This window comes from Sinocyclocheilus rhinocerous, unplaced genomic scaffold, assembly GCF_001515625.1.
Source record: "Sinocyclocheilus rhinocerous isolate Xijiao unplaced genomic scaffold, SAMN03320098_v1.1 scaffold998, whole genome shotgun sequence".
NCBI classification, from domain to species: Eukaryota; Metazoa; Chordata; class Actinopteri; order Cypriniformes; family Cyprinidae; genus Sinocyclocheilus; species Sinocyclocheilus rhinocerous.
The window spans coordinates 261,114-280,706 of NW_015662265.1; the positions used below are offsets into that span (position 1 = coordinate 261,114).

The 19,593-nt window shown below is 35.1% G+C and overlaps 1 protein-coding gene and 1 long non-coding RNA gene across 2 annotated transcripts in view; one reads left to right on the plus strand and one right to left on the minus strand.

Moving 5' to 3' along the window:
- The window catches only part of LOC107728013 (regulatory-associated protein of mTOR-like), a 319,255-nt gene that overhangs the window by 260,677 nt on the left and 38,985 nt on the right, over nucleotides 1–19,593 (plus strand). Inside the window, exons 17-21 of the mRNA XM_016538066.1 lie at nucleotides 2,402–2,557; nucleotides 11,414–11,532; nucleotides 16,035–16,138; nucleotides 16,490–16,667; nucleotides 18,670–18,780. Coding sequence (XP_016393552.1) covers nucleotides 2,402–2,557; nucleotides 11,414–11,532; nucleotides 16,035–16,138; nucleotides 16,490–16,667; nucleotides 18,670–18,780 — 668 coding nt within the window. The remainder of the gene's footprint in view (nucleotides 1–2,401; nucleotides 2,558–11,413; nucleotides 11,533–16,034; nucleotides 16,139–16,489; nucleotides 16,668–18,669; nucleotides 18,781–19,593) is intronic.
- The window catches only part of LOC107728016 (uncharacterized), an 8,029-nt gene continuing 5,032 nt past the window's right edge, over nucleotides 16,597–19,593 (minus strand). Inside the window, exons 2-3 of the long non-coding RNA XR_001638423.1 lie at nucleotides 18,623–18,787; nucleotides 16,597–16,659 (exon numbers count right to left, since the gene is read on the minus strand). This is a non-coding gene — a long non-coding RNA (uncharacterized LOC107728016). The remainder of the gene's footprint in view (nucleotides 16,660–18,622; nucleotides 18,788–19,593) is intronic.

Here is a 19,593-nt window from a genome sequence, read left to right on the forward strand (position 1 = left end):
AGCCTCCCTTGCAAGGGTTCTTTTCTCAACACTCCTCAGCGCTGAAAGTGAACACTCGATGGTGATTGGCAAATTTTTTTTTACCAACGGAGGCACGAGAGCTCAGCGCTCCCCCGGCCTCCCCCTACCCTTCTCTAGCATTAGCGGTTGTAATTACAACAGCAGATTCGGCACATTCGCAATAGAAAAGCGGCGCTTTCACGTTATGGTATTACAAATGTGAAATTACAAACAAAAAATGCACATTCTGAGACATGAACTGAAATGAATTGTTAATTTTATTAACATTAAATCGTCCTCCTCCCAAGATTCCTACACTTTCAGTCTTTAAGAAGACATGAAAAACAGCGCATACCTCAGGAATGGTATAATGGAAAAAATTAGTGGTTTTGAAACCGTGACATTTTCAAATCGCGGTAAACCTTGAAACCGGTTATCGGCCCATGCCTAACTGCTCAAAATACCTGGGATTTTCCCAAAATAACCACTATATGGAGTCAAGATATATTGTTGTTGTTGATATGGACTACGTTGATGAGAGTGATGTAGTAATGTTCACTATGAAGCTTACACTGCGATGTACCTGAGAGAAAACAGATTTGACCATCTGATTTTCACCAGTAAGAAAAAAGTGTTTTAAAGCTTGTTGTTTTGCAGAACATCACAGTTATATATGACATGAGAATAAGGCCTGAAGTTAGGAAGAACATTTTAAGGAAAATATAATTATATTTTCATAATTTTTTCTTCTCAAACCTTGTCTGTGGTGTAAAAACACCCCTGGCCAAATGCCCCCAGACGGCATCACTTCCCACTTTGATGTAGTTACCATGTTCTGAACATCACATTCTTTCTTTTTCCCCCAGATGTAATCTATCTAGGTGGTTCAATAAAAATATTTGGACTTTATATCTAAAAATTACCTAAATTTAGCACCAGCAACCTTGTTAGCTAGACAGTTAGCATCAGCTAACAATATTTACTTATTTTCAGTATGGTTAATAAACATTCATATCTGTCTACTCCGCTAGTTAATCCAAACAATATAAAAATGTATACTGTTGATAAACAATATAAAAACAGACGTCACATAGGGCTAAATGCATAGCATTTTAGTAAAACTGCTAACATTACAGCAGCGGGGAAGATGAACGTGCATGAGTTAGTTTATTTAATCTGTGTTATTTTAATGTTTCGGGGTTTTTTTTACCTAAAACATAGAGACTTATATATTCTCAAATCTGATTGGTTGAGAACCGTGAGATATTGTACTGTATCGCTATAGGAACGGCCTTTCACAATTTTGTATCACTCCGCTTGTCCTAGCCGGGTCTATGTTTTTTAAAATTATTCACTGAGCTAATCGTAGAGATTCTAAAGCCGGGCTCACACTGTGCGATTTTTTAAAAGTCCTTTAGGATTGTACTTGTCAGACTGTACGAACATGATGATCATGTCACACTGTGGGATCTCAGTTGTCATTAATGTCAGACTGTACGATAGTCAAGACGTGTTAAAAACGGGTGCGCGCAAGAAAACTTGCCCGGAGTTCTACATTATCAACCCATACACGTTTGGTGACTGCGAGCTGCATTGCACACGGGGCTGTAATGTTGACTATCATTAAAAGTATATGAATGGCAGCAATACTGGCGTATTTATGCAGAATAGTGCAAGCAGCACTTCACACCCACATGAAAACAGCAGCGCAACTGGTGTTTATCATAGCAAAGGCAACATATCAGATGAATTCCGTGATTGGAGGACGGGAGCGCCGGAGTTTATGCGGTTAGAAGAAATCTCTAGCATTAATTCTGATCATGGCTTGTCTTGAAAAACGAAGACAGTTTGACGTTCGTCGTAGGAGATGTCACACTGCAGGACTGTGCGCCAAATCTTCTGACAATGCCAGAAGTTCGTCTGAGGTAAAATTTGATCGCAACGGCCATTAATCGGCTGTCGGTGAACATGTCAAACTAACGATCAAAGACTACAGATTTTAGCCTAGGATTATAGGACTCTTTTAGGATTTTCAAAATTTGTCTCAGACGACCAAATCGTGGCCAAAATCGCACAGTGTGAGCTGGGCTTAATTCGTGAATATATCGTTTGGTGCGATTTGTGAACCGATTTAAAAGGTTCATTGAAAAGAATCAGTTTGTTCTTGAATCAGACACCGCTTCTGCGTGTCAGAGCACGTGATATATTATAAGGAGTAACGATATGTTTTATGAAATGTAGTAAAGTAAAAAGTATGATCTTATGCTTTGGAATGTAGTGAAGTAAAAGGCAAAGTTACTCAAAATAAAACTACTCCAGTAAAGTACAGATACTTGAAAAATTTTCTTAAGTACAGTAACGAAGTAAAACTACTCCGTAACTGTCCACCACTGTGTTATAGGTGGACCAGCAGCATTCTCTCCAGGGAATCTGAGCACCAGCAGCAGTGCCAGCAGTACTTTGGGCAGCCCTGATAATGATGAATACCTTCTCTCCTTTGAAACCATCGACAAGATGAGGAGAGTCAGCTCGTACTCTTCCTTGAATTCTCTCATTGGTAAGACTCCCTGTTTCAGCAACAATCATAGACAAGACCTTCATCAGCTTTCTTTGAAAATGTCTCTCTGAATAGACCAAATGCCTCTTTAAAGCTGCAGTCCGTAAATTTTGCCTCTTTGTCGCCATCTCTGTTTGAAACCTGCAATTGCAGTTATTTGTGGAATTATCTTTTTATGGGGGTTGTGCACCGGCACGGCTCCTCAGTGCGGATGAATCTAATGTTTTGACGTGTGGCTGTCAGTCACCGCACTGGTGTGGCTATTCACTGTATTTCGGAATACCAGATTCTATGTCTCGGAAGTATGACCCAAATATGAATTTTTACCAGATATTGTCATCTGAATGAGTAAGTAACACTTTTGACACTTTTGTTCTGACCAACTGCGCTACAATAAATTGCGCTACCAATGGTGATTAAATCTAACGAACGGTTAGCTCATATCACATCAAACCATGCAAATTATTATTACTGTTATAAATTGTTCTCAAATTGTTAATGTTAACAACATCAGCATTGCGTGACTACATGTATGTAGTGTGTAGTAGCGTGTAGATTTCCATTTCTGTACAGTCTAATCTCTAATTGTCATACCATTCGAATTTCATATAAAAAAAATATTTTAACCCAAAAAGCAAATTATTCTTCTTTAGAACTGGTTCTCTTTCAAATACAAATCTTGTGTAATCCCATGTAGGCTATCTGAGATATGAATTTTTTTTTTTTTTTTGAGAGTCTTTGAAGTTCTGATTTTTGGTTGGTACAGTTCTCTGTAGAAGAAAAACACTAGCAAAAGCAATTATATAATGAGGCGAATGATTTGAAGTTGGTGATATCCATTTAGGTGAACATAATAAGACATACCTATATTTCAAATGTTTTCACCCACACACACTGCCAAACCTAAAAATGTAACAAAATGCATTTGCAGGTTTTGACTGGTAAGTGGTGCTTTAATCACCATTTAATTAATTTTTAGCAGTCAACTTTGCCTTGCCAATGGCCTAGATTTGTTGAGTCAGCAGATAATCTAAGAAATAATTCATATTCACAGAAGCAAACTTAGTAGTACTTATTCAAGCAGCATAGTAAATGTCAAGACCATGAACCTGTGCTTACGTTTTATTCTATGCTATATAGTACTACAACATATTTTAGATTTTTATACTTTTTAACAGGTGTGCAGTATTATTTATATCATTGAATCAAATTATTTTACTGTAAAATGAGATGGTTTACTTTGCATCGGAGCATTAAAAGTGGTAGCTTGTTCAATACACATATTTATACCTACACTCAATGTCTATATTGTCACATTACTTAATATTAGTCACAAATACACATTTTTGAAATGTACTTTTAGTAATTCTACTAATAAAATGACATTCATTTCAACATGTCATGCACATTCTGTAATTGTTGTCGTTGACATGCTGACCAACACTCTACCACTCGACTATGAATAAACTGGATGTGAAATGCACAGAATTTTCCTACAGCATGTCCACACACACACAAGAGAAAAGAACTCTTCATCTCTCTCGCTTCACAATAATACAAATAATTTTTATGTGGTCACAGTTCTGGTACTGACTGTGAGATTGATGCTCTAGTGGTGTATATTTTGTATATTATAGTGCAAGGAGGCTGTTCAAATTCTGATTCTGCATCGTAAGAAATTATTTTCTTATTTTCTTTAGGTTTTGGCTTCAAATTAGATTTTGTACTGATTTTACACTGACACAGATCTCTATATGAAAACCTGCAGGAATTAATAAGTTTAACTGTCCCTGACTTTATGCTTATGTTGAAAATGTGTAGACCACTTCATGGAGCCCTGCAAATGACATGCAGAAAAAATATATAACTCACAATCATTAAACATTTATTTTAGTTTAAACATGGGGATGTTAGAAAGCTAGGCTAGGCTAGGCCTATATCATTACAGTTTTTCTCAATCGATTTGACACTTTTCTCCAATGTAATTGCTCTCAAAACAATTAACACAGCCATTTAAGCACATGCATATTTTAATCAAACAGCCAACTTTACTGCAAAATGAAGCACTGCATTTTTTCTAATAATGTGTTTATTAAAAGTAAATATTAACATCAAAACTATAGGTGTGTTCTCTATTGATTATAAAACATATTCATCAATAGTTGCATAAATACACAAATTAAAATACACATTTACCCAACACCTATCACCCATGTGACAAATTAAACTAGTAAAACTATAAAATCATATACTATAATACCATTAAATAAAGATAATTAAAATCTGGTTGTTCCACCTTTAGCAACAAAATCTGCAAAGCAACGCTTCTGATAACTACAGAGCAGTCTTGTACAGCGTTGCTGTAGAGCTTTGGCCCATTCTTCTTTGCAGAATGTAACCCAAAAATTAAAAAAAAATTTAAAATTGAATCCATGCTTGAAAAGCTCCTGTCTCAACATCTCCACAGGCCTCTTGCTTTGTGGCTGGTGATGTTGTTCTGGACCACCATGTCAACAAAATAATCTTGATTGTCCACCTGAATGTTCTTGAACTTAAATTCTGAAAAATGTTTGGACATTCACAGTAAATAACAGAAGTTGTCCCAGGAGGACTAAAAATCTAAACAATCAACAATCATAGTACAACACTTTATAAGTGTATTGACATAGTAACTTTTTCCTGAAGCTTCTCTAAAGGAGAGGCCATGATTTTTTTTACATCTGCACCTTCTACCTCTTCTTCCAACCTGTTGTCCACGTCTTCTCTGTCCATGTCTTCTTACAGTTTCTCCTCTTGCTCTTTCCACTAGACCAATGCCCTCTTCTCTAATCATCCCTTCTCCCTTTCCTTCTCCTCTCCTCTTTTCTCACATCCTCCTCTCTGCTCATCTCTTTCTACCTGTTCCACTCTTCTTCTTCTCTCATTACGCCCCTTTCTCTCCCCTATCCGCCTTATAGACTTAGACCTCTTTCTTTCTTTCTTTCTTTATTTATTGCATATTCTTTTGTGCTCTTTGTATACTTTCCCTTTTATTATTAATCTAAAGCAATTGTGATAAATGTCTTAATGATTAGGAAAGCTGCATTTCCTGTGTTGAGTTTATGATTAACTGAGTAGTTATCAGTTTAGATAAAATACACCATGTTCATTTGATAGAATGACAAATGACAGAATTTAGTTTGTTGTGTTTGGACAAATGGTACATAAATATTTGTGATTTGTGTAAAACCAATAAAAGAAGCTACAATTGCTTTTAAAATATATTTTAAAGTATTGGTTGTATTAACCATTATGAAAACATTTGAGAGTTTTGTGCATAGTGTTTTGAGAAAATTATGCGCATGATTTGTAATTTGTATGAAATGAATGAAAACTTATAATCTGTTTAGGACTATTACAAAGTGTTCAGATTACTGTGTTTGAGAACAGTGACCTGAGTTTGGAGAAATGTGTCAAATCGATTGAGAAACACTGTAATAATTTTCCCATGTAATCCACATTTTCTATCGTTGTATTTATTTAGTGGCATAATGCACACCTCTTTAAATGTATAATAATCTGAAATATAGTATAGTATAGTGTAGCATAATAATCACTTTTTGAAACCATTTAAAAAAAAATAGGCATGTTGGAGGCTTATATCACAAAGTAAAAGAGAGGATACTGCACTGCTGCCACTCGTGCTGGTGGTGTTGTGCGGCTACTGTACTGTACATTGCACGGAGAAATACGCACACAAATGAGTGGGAACTGATCCAGAGAAGTCTGATGATGTTCTGTACAAATTAATTTATGCATATATATTTACTGCTTCTTGCGACATTTATAGTGCATCCAGTAAAGGGAAATCAACCGGCAATGTATATCATTGCCATGACAACTTCACAGCAACCCCCCCCACACACACACACACACACAACCTAGTCCCCGACACATTTTAATACAAACTTATGCCACTGCACTGAAGCTGTTTTTTATTATTATCCCATTTGGTGCTTGGCAAGTGTTCATTTTAAGCCCTGGACACACCACTTTTGATAACACTCTTCATCTATATTTTATTAATCTCACTATAATTTTGACCTGATGGCTGATTTTAACAGGTCAACATGAACTGCACATACTGCAGGCCCATAATAGATATGCAACCACAACTCCTGACACACTTTCCATGTCACATTAACCCATATTTAAAGCAAACTGCCAGAAGGCTGTTTTGATGCCTTCTTTACAGTATAATATGTTTACATCCACAACTATTGAGAACTCACCCCCCCCCCGTTTGAGGGATGACTATTACATTCAAGGATCAAAGATGATTGCAGTGAGTCATAGATTAGGAACACACTTCACTGTATTTAGTTGTCAGAATTCAGGGGGGAGGTTGCTACTACTTTGTGTCAAAAGGGAAGCCCGCTGTCTTTGACTTTGAAAACCCCTAAAAGCATATTCTAAAATATGTTCTAAAACATATGATTTTGCCGGTTGTCGTTGGTGTGAATCTGACAGTTCATCAGTGTCATTAATTTGTATATGATATTATAAAATAGCAGCTTGTGCATTTAGCAAAAGTTCTTCTTTCTTTTTTGCATGTAAGAGAAAAACATACAGGTTTACTCACAGAGGTTTGGTATGGTAATACTCCTTTTGTTCTCTTTTGTTTAATTGCTGTTGCATATTTTGTCAGAGTTGCTTTGAATAAAACTGTTTTCTCTGTGAATTCATGGAAAAGGAACAGCCAGAGGATGAAGAAATGATGGCTGAATTTACATTTTTATGTAAACTGATACAGTTTTACATGTACTGAATGCTGTTCATATTCTCCTTTTTAAGTCGTCATCCCCTCACACCTCTGAGTAACATCAGTGCAGAATCTACACCAGCACCTTACAAAACCTCTTCATTTCATATTTCTCCTCTGACCTCCTGTCAACCCATCCTTTCCTTATATCCTCCTCCTTATCCCCTCTTCGGTTTTATATAATCTGTTACTAATTCATTTAAAGTATGAAGCTGTTTCTACAGTCCTTATTTAACCTCCAGGAGTGACTGTGCTTTGCATACAGAAATCAGTAGCCAGGCAATGGAGGAAACTAAGTGCGAACACAGCAGAGTCCAGAGTTCAAAGCACCTTTAGTTTACACGGTTACTGGTTGATTCGTGGCGTCTTTTATAGCAGGTGTTTGCTTAAAGTGAAGTTGCAGAGTATTTGAAAACAACATATAAAAGGTCAAATATTTTGGCTATTACACAGCACTGAATTTTCATCAGCCCATTACTCCAGACTTCAGTGTCACATAATCCTTCAGAAATATGCTGATTTATTATCAGTGTTGAAATTGTTGTGGTGATTAATTTTATTTTTATTTTATTTTTTGGAACCTGTGATACTTTTTTCTTTGATTCTTTGATGAATAAAAAGTTAAAAAGAACAGCATTTATTCAAAATAGAAATATTTTCTTTACTATCACTTTTTATCCAATTAACACATCCTTGCTGAATAAAAGTATTAATTTATTTTAAAAAAGAGAAAGAAAGAAAGAGAGAAAGAAAGAAAGAAATTGCTGACCCCAAACTTTCTGAAGATTTCTGAAGGATCATGTCACACTGAAGACTTGGAGTCATGATGCTGAAAATTCAGCGTTGCTTCACAGGAATAAATTATATTTTAAAGTATATTAAAATAAAAAAAACATTAAAAATCTTTATAATCTTTAACTGATACCAAACTTTTTAATGGCAGTGTGTGTGTGTATATATATATATATATATATATATATATATTCGCACACACACATTCATTTATCATTTACACAAGCAATGGTGCTAAATATTTGTTTAAATTGAGGTAATTTGTGTTTGAAAATCACCATCTGTGTTCCTTTTTATGGACTGATAGTACCTGTAGCCATTGTGTAGTGGATATTTTATTTTTCCAGTTGGCCAGAATTGTTTTCTTGGTGATATAGAGACAGAAGTAGGGAGGGACAGTAGACAGTTTTGCAGTGACTTCTTTCCAAAATTTAGCCTATAGTAACCAGGGTGCACAACCAGAGAGCATATGGACTTCATCTTGTATATTGAGATTGCAGTGCACACATTTGTTTGAATCTGTCATTCCCATTTTAAACTATTCGTTTTGGGTTAGGTGTGTTCTATGTATTACTTTATATTGGATAAGTTGTATGTTAGTATTTGTGACCCTGGACCACAAAAGCTCTGGTCTGAAAGCTGAATAAATAAGCTTTCCATTGATGTATGGTTTGTTAGGACAGGACAATATTTGGCCGAGATACAACTATTTGGATACTTTTTTCTCTGATTTTTTGATGTATAAAAAGTAAAATCACATGTTCCAAAAAATATTAAGCAGCACAACTGTTTCCAACACTGATTATATATCAGCATATTAGAATGATTTCTGAAGGATTGAAAATTCATGCTTCACAGGAATAAATTATATTTTAAAGTATATTAAAATAAAAAACTGTTATTTTAAATTGCAGTAATATTTTACCAAATATTTTTCTGTATTTTTAATCAAATAGATACAGCCTTGATGAGCATAATAAAAGAAAATTGATCATTTTGACCGATACAATACAATATTATTTTAATTTTGACCCATACAATATTTTTGGCTATTGCTATAAATATACCTGTGCAACATAAGACTGGTTTTGTGGTCCAGGGTCACATTTTTGATGAAACTGAATGTATTTAAACAAACTTGTTTCCAATTTTTATCATTTTTATAGTTTAAAATGGGAATTTTTATAAAGCAAAATTGTGATCATGGATGACTGGATGAGTCATGGAACATTTTTGTGTTTAAGTATTTATTTGTTTATTTATTTAAATTTATTTATTTATTCATTCATCCAAAATCTTCTAAAAGTTTTTGTAATGTTTATTCATCACTTTATTCAGTCGTCCTCTAATGATTGGGATTTTTTGAGTAAATATTGATATGCAATTTATTGTGTCTACTTTAATTAATCAATCAGCACATCATGTAGTTCATTCGAAGCAACTGGTGAATGTTTAAGCAGTTACAGCCTTTATACAGATCATTACACTGGCCTGATCTTGTAAATTCCAACTTGGAATTTAATGGTCAATAGTCTACTTGTATCTTTTTGCTCATATCCACATTTCTCCAGTGCTGATGCATGGAATATGAGCGAGAGCTTTTAACGTTCCCTAGAGAAGTATGTTAAGCACTGGAATAATATCATAATACACTGATCTGCTATGGTTAGTGAAATATTTTGTCAGTGTTATAAACCTCTAACTTCCTAATGGGTCCATTTCTTAGTGCTTTCTGAAACTGTGGCAGGTTTTGACAGCACACCACTGCAGTCCTGCTGAATATTTCATGACCATCTGTGGAGAATTATGGCTCTGTTTACATCGGCCAATAAAAATAAAGGAGTATGCTAGAGCCCCGCCTTTTCCCATATTATACTTTAACTGCTGATTATTCAACGGTTATTGATTTCTCTTAGCTGCAAAATTTAAATTAGTTTGTTTTTGGTCCATCAAAGGTTACTACTAATTTCAGGTGAAATGGCTTAAGATCAGCATTTAGGTGAAGTGGCTATTAGAGTGAGGGTCAGAAAACTGTTTATTAGCTTTCAGATCAATGTACATCTGCTCTCCATACCTGCTGTTTTTGTGTGAATAAAGAAAAGTGCACGAAGAGAGAGCAAGTTGGAGGAGGTGTCTCTGGAGAGTGTGTTCATGAAGTGCTTTGGATTGTGCGTGCATTGGCAGACACAATGTGCATGCCAATGATGAGGGGCTCCACTCTCACGCAGCACCACAGGGAATGCACACACTCTTTCTGCATCACAAATACGCTCATCTGACTGGTGGGCTCTTGATGTTCACACACACTTATACACACTCCAGCACAGGCACACTCGTCCAGTGGATAGGATGTTGACGGTAACACACACGCACAGATGGCAATTGCACCCAGTCTCATGATGAGGTGAGAATGGCACCACTACGTAATTGAAGAAATGTGTCTTGTTCGCCTGAATGGTGCAGAGCAGGATGAACTATAGTGACAGAAATGGGGGGTGGCATTCTGCAGATGATGACGGAATGAAAATGCACGAGAATTGGGAGGGGAAAAAAAACAAAACAAAAAAATGATAATGTCAGCTGCGGTTGCCAGTTCACTCCAGGGACAGGAGAGAAAATGTCAGATTGAAATCAACGTGTTCCCACAGCTGTTTCCTGCTTCTGAAATCACATAATTTCCAGACCAGTCAATGACATCCTGATAACAGTAATGACCGCTTCTAATGAAAGATGGATTAGATCTGCTTATTTCTATTGTGTAAATCGATAGTCCTGTTTTTATTGGAACAAGGAGGTGAAGTAATTAGTGACCTTAATGACTGTACTGGATATTCAGTTTCATCTGTTTCTTTTATTGGACATATTGACAAAATCATAAACAACTGACCTTAAACTGTCCTGTAAAAACTGGTGTGACTGAATAAAAGAGAGAATGCTTTAGTATTTGTTTATTCCCTGCAAAATTCTTATTGATACTGCTGTAAAGTACCATAATATTGCTTTGTTTTGTGATTGTGTTTTTCATGATGATACCATAATATTCTTGTAAGTATGATTTAATTGTCATTGTATATGAAAATGTTAATCATTCAATACCATATAAAAGTAGCCCTGTATTTTGATAGTGTCACTGTATCAAGGTACCTCAGCAGTACCTTTTTAAAAAAGAATGTCTTAGGAAGGATCTGAATGCATCATTCCCTTTTTTTTTTTTTTTTTAATGAAACTAACAAAATGTGTTGAAATGTGATTTATCTTTTCAGGAGTGTCTTTTAACAGTGTATATACTCAGATTTGGAGGGTGCTACTGCATCTTGCAGCTGATCCATTTCCAGATGTCTCTGATCTGGCCATGAAGGTTCTCAACAGCATTGCATACAAGGTACAGACATTCCTGGGAGCCTAATTACATCTGCCCCATTTCACTGTGCTCACATATTTATCTGCTGTTTCTTCTTATATCTATATATTTGTATAGGTGCATCTAAAAAAATTTGAATATCGTGGAAAAAGTTCATTTTTTGTAACTTATTTCAAAAAGTGAAACTTTCATATATTCTAGATTCATTAAATGTAAAGTAAAACATTTTAAAAAAAATTTGTTTTAATTTTGGTGATTTGAGCTTACAGCTCATGAAAGTCAAAAATCCAGTATCTCAAAATATTAGAATATTTACATTTGAGTTTCATTAAATGACAATCCCTACAGTGTAAATTTCGGGTATCTCTTGTTCTTTGAATCCACAATAATGGGGAAGACTGCTGACTTGGCAATGGTCCAGAAGACAATCATTGACACCCTCCACAAAGAGGGTAAGTCACAGAAGGTCATTACTGAAAGAGGTGGCTGTTCACAGAGTGCTGTATCAAAGCATATTAAATTAAAAGTTGACTGGTAGGAAGAAATTGGGTAGGAAAAAGTGCTTAAGGTGTTTATTGTGTTTGAACTAGTTTTGAGTATGGCACACTTGGCAGTGCACAAGGATCTGGCAAGAGCATGTCTGTAGAGAGCGGCATATTTTTGACGAGAGTTTCAAAAAACTGTCAAGGAAAGGTTGTGTGGAATGCCGTTATATAGAGATGGTTTGGGTGTGTTTTATAAAAAAGACTCACCTCGTGCTCACGGCTGCTTATTTAGAATACTCCAAATTCACTAACATTAGAACAAGGTTAAGAAAAATTAATGTGCTTACGCGCATGTTGTGAATTAGGCAGAAAGTTTTCTTGAGAAGTTCGAATGTGCGTATGAATACACATAATCTATGCAATTATTAGTAAATAGGACCCACTGTGTTTTTAAGAATGTTCACACTTCTCTCTTCCATGTAATGAAAGTGGATGAATGCAATGAAATGGATCAAGGAGGCAATTTTAGCTCTAATCATAAATCTTTATTACCATCTGATACCTTTCAATTCCATACTGCCACAGTACTTTTTTTGTAAGAATCCAGAAATCATGCACTTATGTGTCTAACATGTGTCCACACATACACAAGCCCACATATTACATCTGAGCCTTATACGTCCTACTATTAAACTTTCCACATTCAGCCCTGTTTGTTATTATTAAGCAAATGCAATTAAAAAGAAATGGCTCCCTGTGGCCTGGTAATATGAGCAGCCGCTCTGAGAGGCACCTGTAAGTTAAGAAGCTAACAACCACCACCACTGACTTCTGTGTCTGAGTATCTGCTGTGCAAGCTGTGTCAGTACCCTGCTTCCTCTCAGACTCCTCATATATGGCCGACGAGTCCCTACTCACATCCCTATCCCTATCCCTATCCACTAGATAAAACTAGAGACACTGCATTTTCAGTTGCTGTTTTCTTAATATTGCAGCTTGTCCAGTAACAATTCACCAACATCAAGCAGTATATAATTTTTTTTTAATTCACATTGTTTTCTATGTAGCTTTACTATTAAGAATGCTGAGGGAACATTCATTCTAGTCAGTTGTTTCGTCCCTCTCCCATATGTTTCGTTGGTAAGTCGAATTAATTATTGGTTTGTTCAGAATGTAAATGAAAAGATTCACATGAATATTTTGGTAATTTTCTGTTCATTGCTATGTATAGGATCTTTTCAATATTTTCTTTCAGTATAAATTTGTAAATTTGAGGCTTGTTTTTATACCAGTGAATATAAATCAGAAATTTGATATTGTACCATTCTGATCGTAATTTGCAATGCTTTGTACTAAGCTAGCAGATCTTCAATTTACTGTTGTTTGCTTTTTTTCCCTGGGTGTCTTGATAACAAATTCTTTGCTCAAAAGAGTATCTTTAACTGCTTCAAATTATGACTAGCTAGTAGCTTGGCGAACTACATTGTCAAAGCGCTTCCTCAAAATTACATTGCTCAAGGGTTTCCAGAAGTTCAGCTTAACTGCTTACTTAAAACAGTGGCAAGCTTTACATGGCCACATTTTTTGGTTTTTGATTTTGGTTTTCTGTTCATTTGAGTTCATGTAAGTTCATATAAATTTAGCTGAATTTACTTTTTCGAATCCATGTTCATGATTTTGCCTAAAGCAACACGTAGAAGTTACTTAGAAGTGGCTTTCTATGTGGTTCTCAGAGGTCTGTGAGGCTTCACTAATTAATATATTTGTCATCACATTACTCTCAATTTGACATCATCTAGCATAAGCAAGATGCAGAGACTTTGGGAAACACACAGTTACTGCAGACTGATTAGCTTTTTCGCATTACTAAAAATCTTCTTTTCATACACCATACTGAGTTATGTTTTTAAGTTGAAGCTTGAGTGTTGTTACAATCCCCTGTTACAGAGTTCAAACTGAGGAGGGGTAGTCGGAGTTCCCAAAATCCTCTGACAGAGTATCAGACATTCTTGCTTGTTTTCTCAGGTCTGCTTGCATCATGTCTACATCAGTTTGAGCCTGATTGCAGCCAAATAACTAACAATGGAATTTCGTTTTTGAAGCAGACTTTTAAAGTTTTTTTTTTTTTTTTTGGAGTACCAGCTTCATAAGCACTTCAGTGATTTTTTTTCAAGTATATATAAACTCAATCTCACATGAGAATCGGATAAGATGAGCTTATATTTTGTTTTTCATAAATTATTAACGGTGTGCAAGTATAGTGTTGTTTAATGGTGCTCCACCCCCGTGCCATTGTGATGCCTCTGCTTTTATCCTTCTAGATTAGATCTTGGATTTAAATAATACAACAGATTTGGATTTAGAGGAAAACATAGCAGCAAACTATGAAATTATGTGTTTGTGCAAACTACGTTAAATAAGAAGTATAATTTTAGGGCATCATACAGTATATGCTCATGATGATGCATGGCTTTTCTAAAAGGTAAGCATCTTAATTATCAAAATGCTCTGTGACAAGCTAGGTGAGAAAAAAAAAAATCAAGTGGAAATGCATTTGCCCTTAATTTAATAATAAAAATATTTTAAAATGTGTAATAAAACAAATTATTATAACTAATATTTTTAATGTGTGAAGCATTTGTGATTTTTAAAGTATCATGCTGCTAGCTTATCAACATAGTAGCAGCAAACTATGTTAAAGCCTTAAGGACTTAAACTACAGAACATATGGAAGATTGCTTTGACACTTTTAGTGTAGACACCCTCAAGCCACTGCGGTGCTTAATGTCAGTGGACACTTAGTCTTATAGCAAGGCAAATCGCTAGATTTTGGAACATAGCTAGTGTCTCTCTTTTATGGGGGTTGTAACTAAGAACATAAATGTATTTATTTATATCCGATTTATTTGGTCTTATAAATATTTTTTTCTCTCTCCTCCTGTCCCTATCACTGATTATTGTTTACATTTCAATAATCCATATCATATCTTTTCAATATTCATATCTATTTTCTTTTCTAACTTAATGAATCTGTGGGAGACAAACACAGTCATTTTAATGTTTGATCTGCAGCCCAAACACAGAATAACTTTATTTCCGTCTACTCAATCATGATGAATCTACCTCTCTTTCGCTTCCCAGCAGGTTTTAGCATATAAATCAGATTAGACCATCTCTCCAGATGGCAGTGAGAGGATGGGATTGTTAACTAGATTTAGATGAAGCAGATAAGTCAACTTGCTCTGTTTTTATAAACAGCACATTTTCAGATTTTTACCATTTTAGGCTGTGATTATAGTTATGAGGAAGAGTTTTGCTGTTACTTTTGTCTCTAGGATTGCAGCTCAAACAGAGATGCATTCTCTATATTTGCACACATTAACTTTTACTACATTTTACTTAAAATACTACGGGGCCACCAGAAAGTTTTTTTTTCTTCTAGCACTTAGATACACAACTTTTAAATGGCACAGTAGTCACTGTTGTACAGGTACAGTAGATCATAAATTTAGACTGTTAATGTAGGTTTTCCTTGAATTTTTGCTGCTTTTGGTGTACTTGCACTGCAAAAAAATGCTTTTCAAGCTTAGATTTTTTGTCTTGTTTCCAGCCAAAATATCTAAAAATTCTTAAATCAAGAAGGATTTTCTAGACAAGTAAAAATTATTGTCTTGTTTTCAGAAAAAAACAAGTCAAAATTAAGTGAGTTTTTGCTTGAAACAAGCAAAATAATCTGCCAATGGGGTAAGCAAAATAATCTTGTTTTCTGTTTGAAATAAGATTATTTTGTTTACCCCATTGGCAGATTATTTTGCTTGTTTCTTAAATTCGACTTGTTTTTCTGAAAACAAGACAATAATTTTTACTTGTCTAGAAAATCCTTCTTTATTTAAGAATTTTTAGATATTTTGGCTGGAAACAAGACAAAAAATCTAAGCTTGAAAAGCATTTTTTGCAGTGCAGGGCTATGTGATGCACAGTTTTAGACTTTTACATTTTTGTAATGCATCTGCCTTCTGCCACTGCTTCTCACATCAGGCCACCATGAACGCTCGTACACAGAGGATTCTGGACTCAGGATCTCTGACCCAATCAGCACCTGCCAGCCCCACCAGCAAAGGAACACTCATACATCAAGCAGGGTGAGTTATAAATACTTAAATATGTATTTAATTTGCTTAAAATCAGCGTCAGGACCGTATAGTAACCTGGAATGATTTTTTTTTTTAAATAACAGGTGACAAAGCAGAATGTAATAGCTTGTGCATTTCTCTTATTTTACTCTCCTTTGCATTTATTAAACAGCATCCTGCTCCTTTTGGAATATGTTTATTGGCTATGCTTGGCTATTGCTGTTGATTTTGTTTTAACATGCAGCATTGCAATGCATGCTGGCCCTGTTCTTTTGCAGCGCATTAATCTGTGTGTTATGGCCATGCTTGTTGGTGTTGTAGTGCTTCCCACAGATCCAAACGCTCTTCATCTCCCTCCAGCGGATCTCCACCTATGCCTGGTGCCTCCAGCTCCAGCCTCACCAATGAAGTGCCCAAACCGCCGGTCCGAGAGGGGCCGCCCTCTCGTCTACCATACACACCAACGCTGGGTGGTCAGGCGCCCCACTCACAGCAGTTCCCACGCATCAGGAAGATGTTTGACAAGGGCCCTGATCAGGTAAAACAGTGATATTGGTTTCCCACAGATCTATCCACAACCAGCTGTACTGTGACTTCTTCACTGCAGTCGAACCTCTCTCCTTGAAGTTCTTGATGATCCGGTGGTTCTTTCAGGTGCAATATTCTTTGTAGCAATTTCCTTGCATGTGAGGCCATTTTGATGCAAAGCAATGATGGCTGCACGTGTTTCTTTGGAGGTAACCATTGCTAACAAGAACACAATGATTGGAAGCGCTTCTTCCCTCCTTTTTAGCAATCAGTCTGCTCTTACAATCTAATTAGTATAATAGTGATTTCACCTGACTAGTACTCATTCACACTTTCACATGTGCTGCTGATATGATTAGTCAATTAATGTTAGCTGGTCATTTTGTGTCAGGATCAAAAAACAGTGAAATGTGTTTTTTGTGAAAAGTTAATTTTTATATTATTTCGTTATTTAAAAACGGTTGCTTTAATTATCTTAAACAAAACTGAAAATCATAAAGACCTTTGTCTCAAAATATATGCATTAATTTTAGCGATTCTCACTTGCTACTTAAATCTACAACATAAAATATTTGATCAAGCACAGAATCAACTTTGCACTGTTGCGCACGATCGCGTCAAGAATCAGACAAATATACACGTGCATCTTGAAAAGCGAATGTTTTGGAAAGTACAACGCCACGTTTTTGTGCCATCTAGTGGTTTAGATAAAAATAATATCAAAGGCGCCTTTTACCCCGGGGCGCCTTTAGCCCCGTTGTACCCTACTCATTCACACTTTCACATGTGCTGCTGATATGATTAGTCAATTAATGTTAGCTGGGCATTTTGCGTCAGGATCAAAAAACCTTTTTTTTGTTTTTTTTTTGTGAAAAGTAAATTTTTTTGGCCAATGAAGCTTTTAGCAATTATTTAAAATGCATCTGATCACTCTAAACAATAATCTAGAAACATTGTGAATGAACACCACAACAGCTTAAGATGCAAACTTTGCAAAAACACAAAATTTATGTCTTGAATTTACGACTGTAGAGCATAAAACCTTTGTTAGATGGCTAGAACCTCGGTAGTCTCCAGTTAAAGAAGGAAAATTTCTCTCTGATGTACAAGAAACCCGTAAGACACATAAAGAGCTGGATGAGAGAAAATGAGGACTATGGATGAACAATATATAAATAAAAATAAATATAAAAAATAATAAAAATAAAAAATAATTTAAATGATGTAAAAAAAAAAACCTAAAAATAACGAATAATAAAATCATTTCAAATGAAATTATTATTTCATATTCATATAATTGAAAATAACTGAACTGAGCTGGATGATGACATCACTAAATCAACAATGAACTGACTTTAACTGAATGTTCATATAAACAGTTGCATAAAAAGCAGAATAAAGCACAGTCAGAAGGTCATTGTACAAGACCTAATCACCCTGTCAGGGTTTATTTGGTGATTCAGTTATATATTGTCACTTATGTGTTTTTATATATAAATGTATACTTTTATATAGCAAGGATGAATTAAATTCCATTCATTTCCATTTTAAATAAATGCTGTTCTTTTAAACTTGTTTTTTTTTATCAAAGAATCCTGAAAAAAAGTAACCGTTTCCATAAAATATGTATAATAGTAAGTTAAATGTTACTCGATAATTATTCACTGTTTGAACATTTATAATAATAAGAGATGTTGCTTGAGCATATTAGAATGATTTTTGAAGGAGCGTGTGACTGAAGATTGGAATAATGACTGCTGAAAATTCTGCTTTGCCATCACAGGAATAAATTACCTTTTTAAGTATATAGTAAAATAGGTTATTTTATATTGTAATAATGATTCACAATATTATTGTTTTTACAGATAAATGCAGTCCTGATGTGCATAAGACTTATTTCAAACTAAATTCAATGATTAATGTTAATGTCATGCTGTTTTTTTTTTTTAGTTTTCATGTAAGAACCTTTGGCAATTCAGTTGCATGTTGTCATTTGTCTGTGTATTTCTCAGACTGCTGAGGATGGAGATGAGGCCGCCGCTCACAGGAGCTTCATCAGTGTGAGTCTGCAGACGGGTCTTTGTGACTGGAGTGCCAAATACTTTGCTCAACCCGTCATGAAGGTGAGTGCTGCACAGATCAGACGTCAGATCTAATTCATTTACTTCTAAAGCAAACAAATTCAGTTAATGTATTGACTTCAAATCATTACTTAAGATTTAATTAGGCTGATTTAAACATGTTGATTAAGCAAAAGTGTAATGATATTAGGGTTACACTTTATTTCGATAGTCCACTTTAGACATTCTATTAACAGTAAGTAACTTTGTAACTACAGTAAATGGATGTGAAAGAGTTGGAGCCCTCTTCTAATATTATCAAAAACAATTTGCCAGAAAGTGAAGTGAAGGTTAGTGATGAAGTGTCTCAGGATTGTGTGTGTGATCATTTGCTCATTATCAGGGACGTGCACAGACATTTTGAGGGGCAGGAGCTCAAGTGGAAAAAAGGGCACTTCTCATATTTATTTTAATTTTTTCCTAAACAAAACGTTAAATATAACTACTAGACTGTGCGATATTAACAAAAATATATATCGATATTTTCTGGGATTTTATCGATAACGATAATTAGACAACATTTTGCTGAGTGTGTTATTGTGCTGATATTTGATAAGGATAAGGTTGATAAGGACTACCGTAGACAGCTGACTTCTAAAGTTTTTGATATTCTGCATATTCTGTGTGGTGATCAGTTCACAACAGTGATAGAAATTCATCTTTTCCAATAAGTTTAAATTGATTTTTACCTTTTATGGGCATTTTTACCTTTATAAAGCCATTTTTTCTAAAAGTGTGCATCATCTTTTCAGTCAGATTCTTAACTTGAATCAGTCAATTCATATTATAAGTCATTTGGGCTGTTACCAAGCAAAT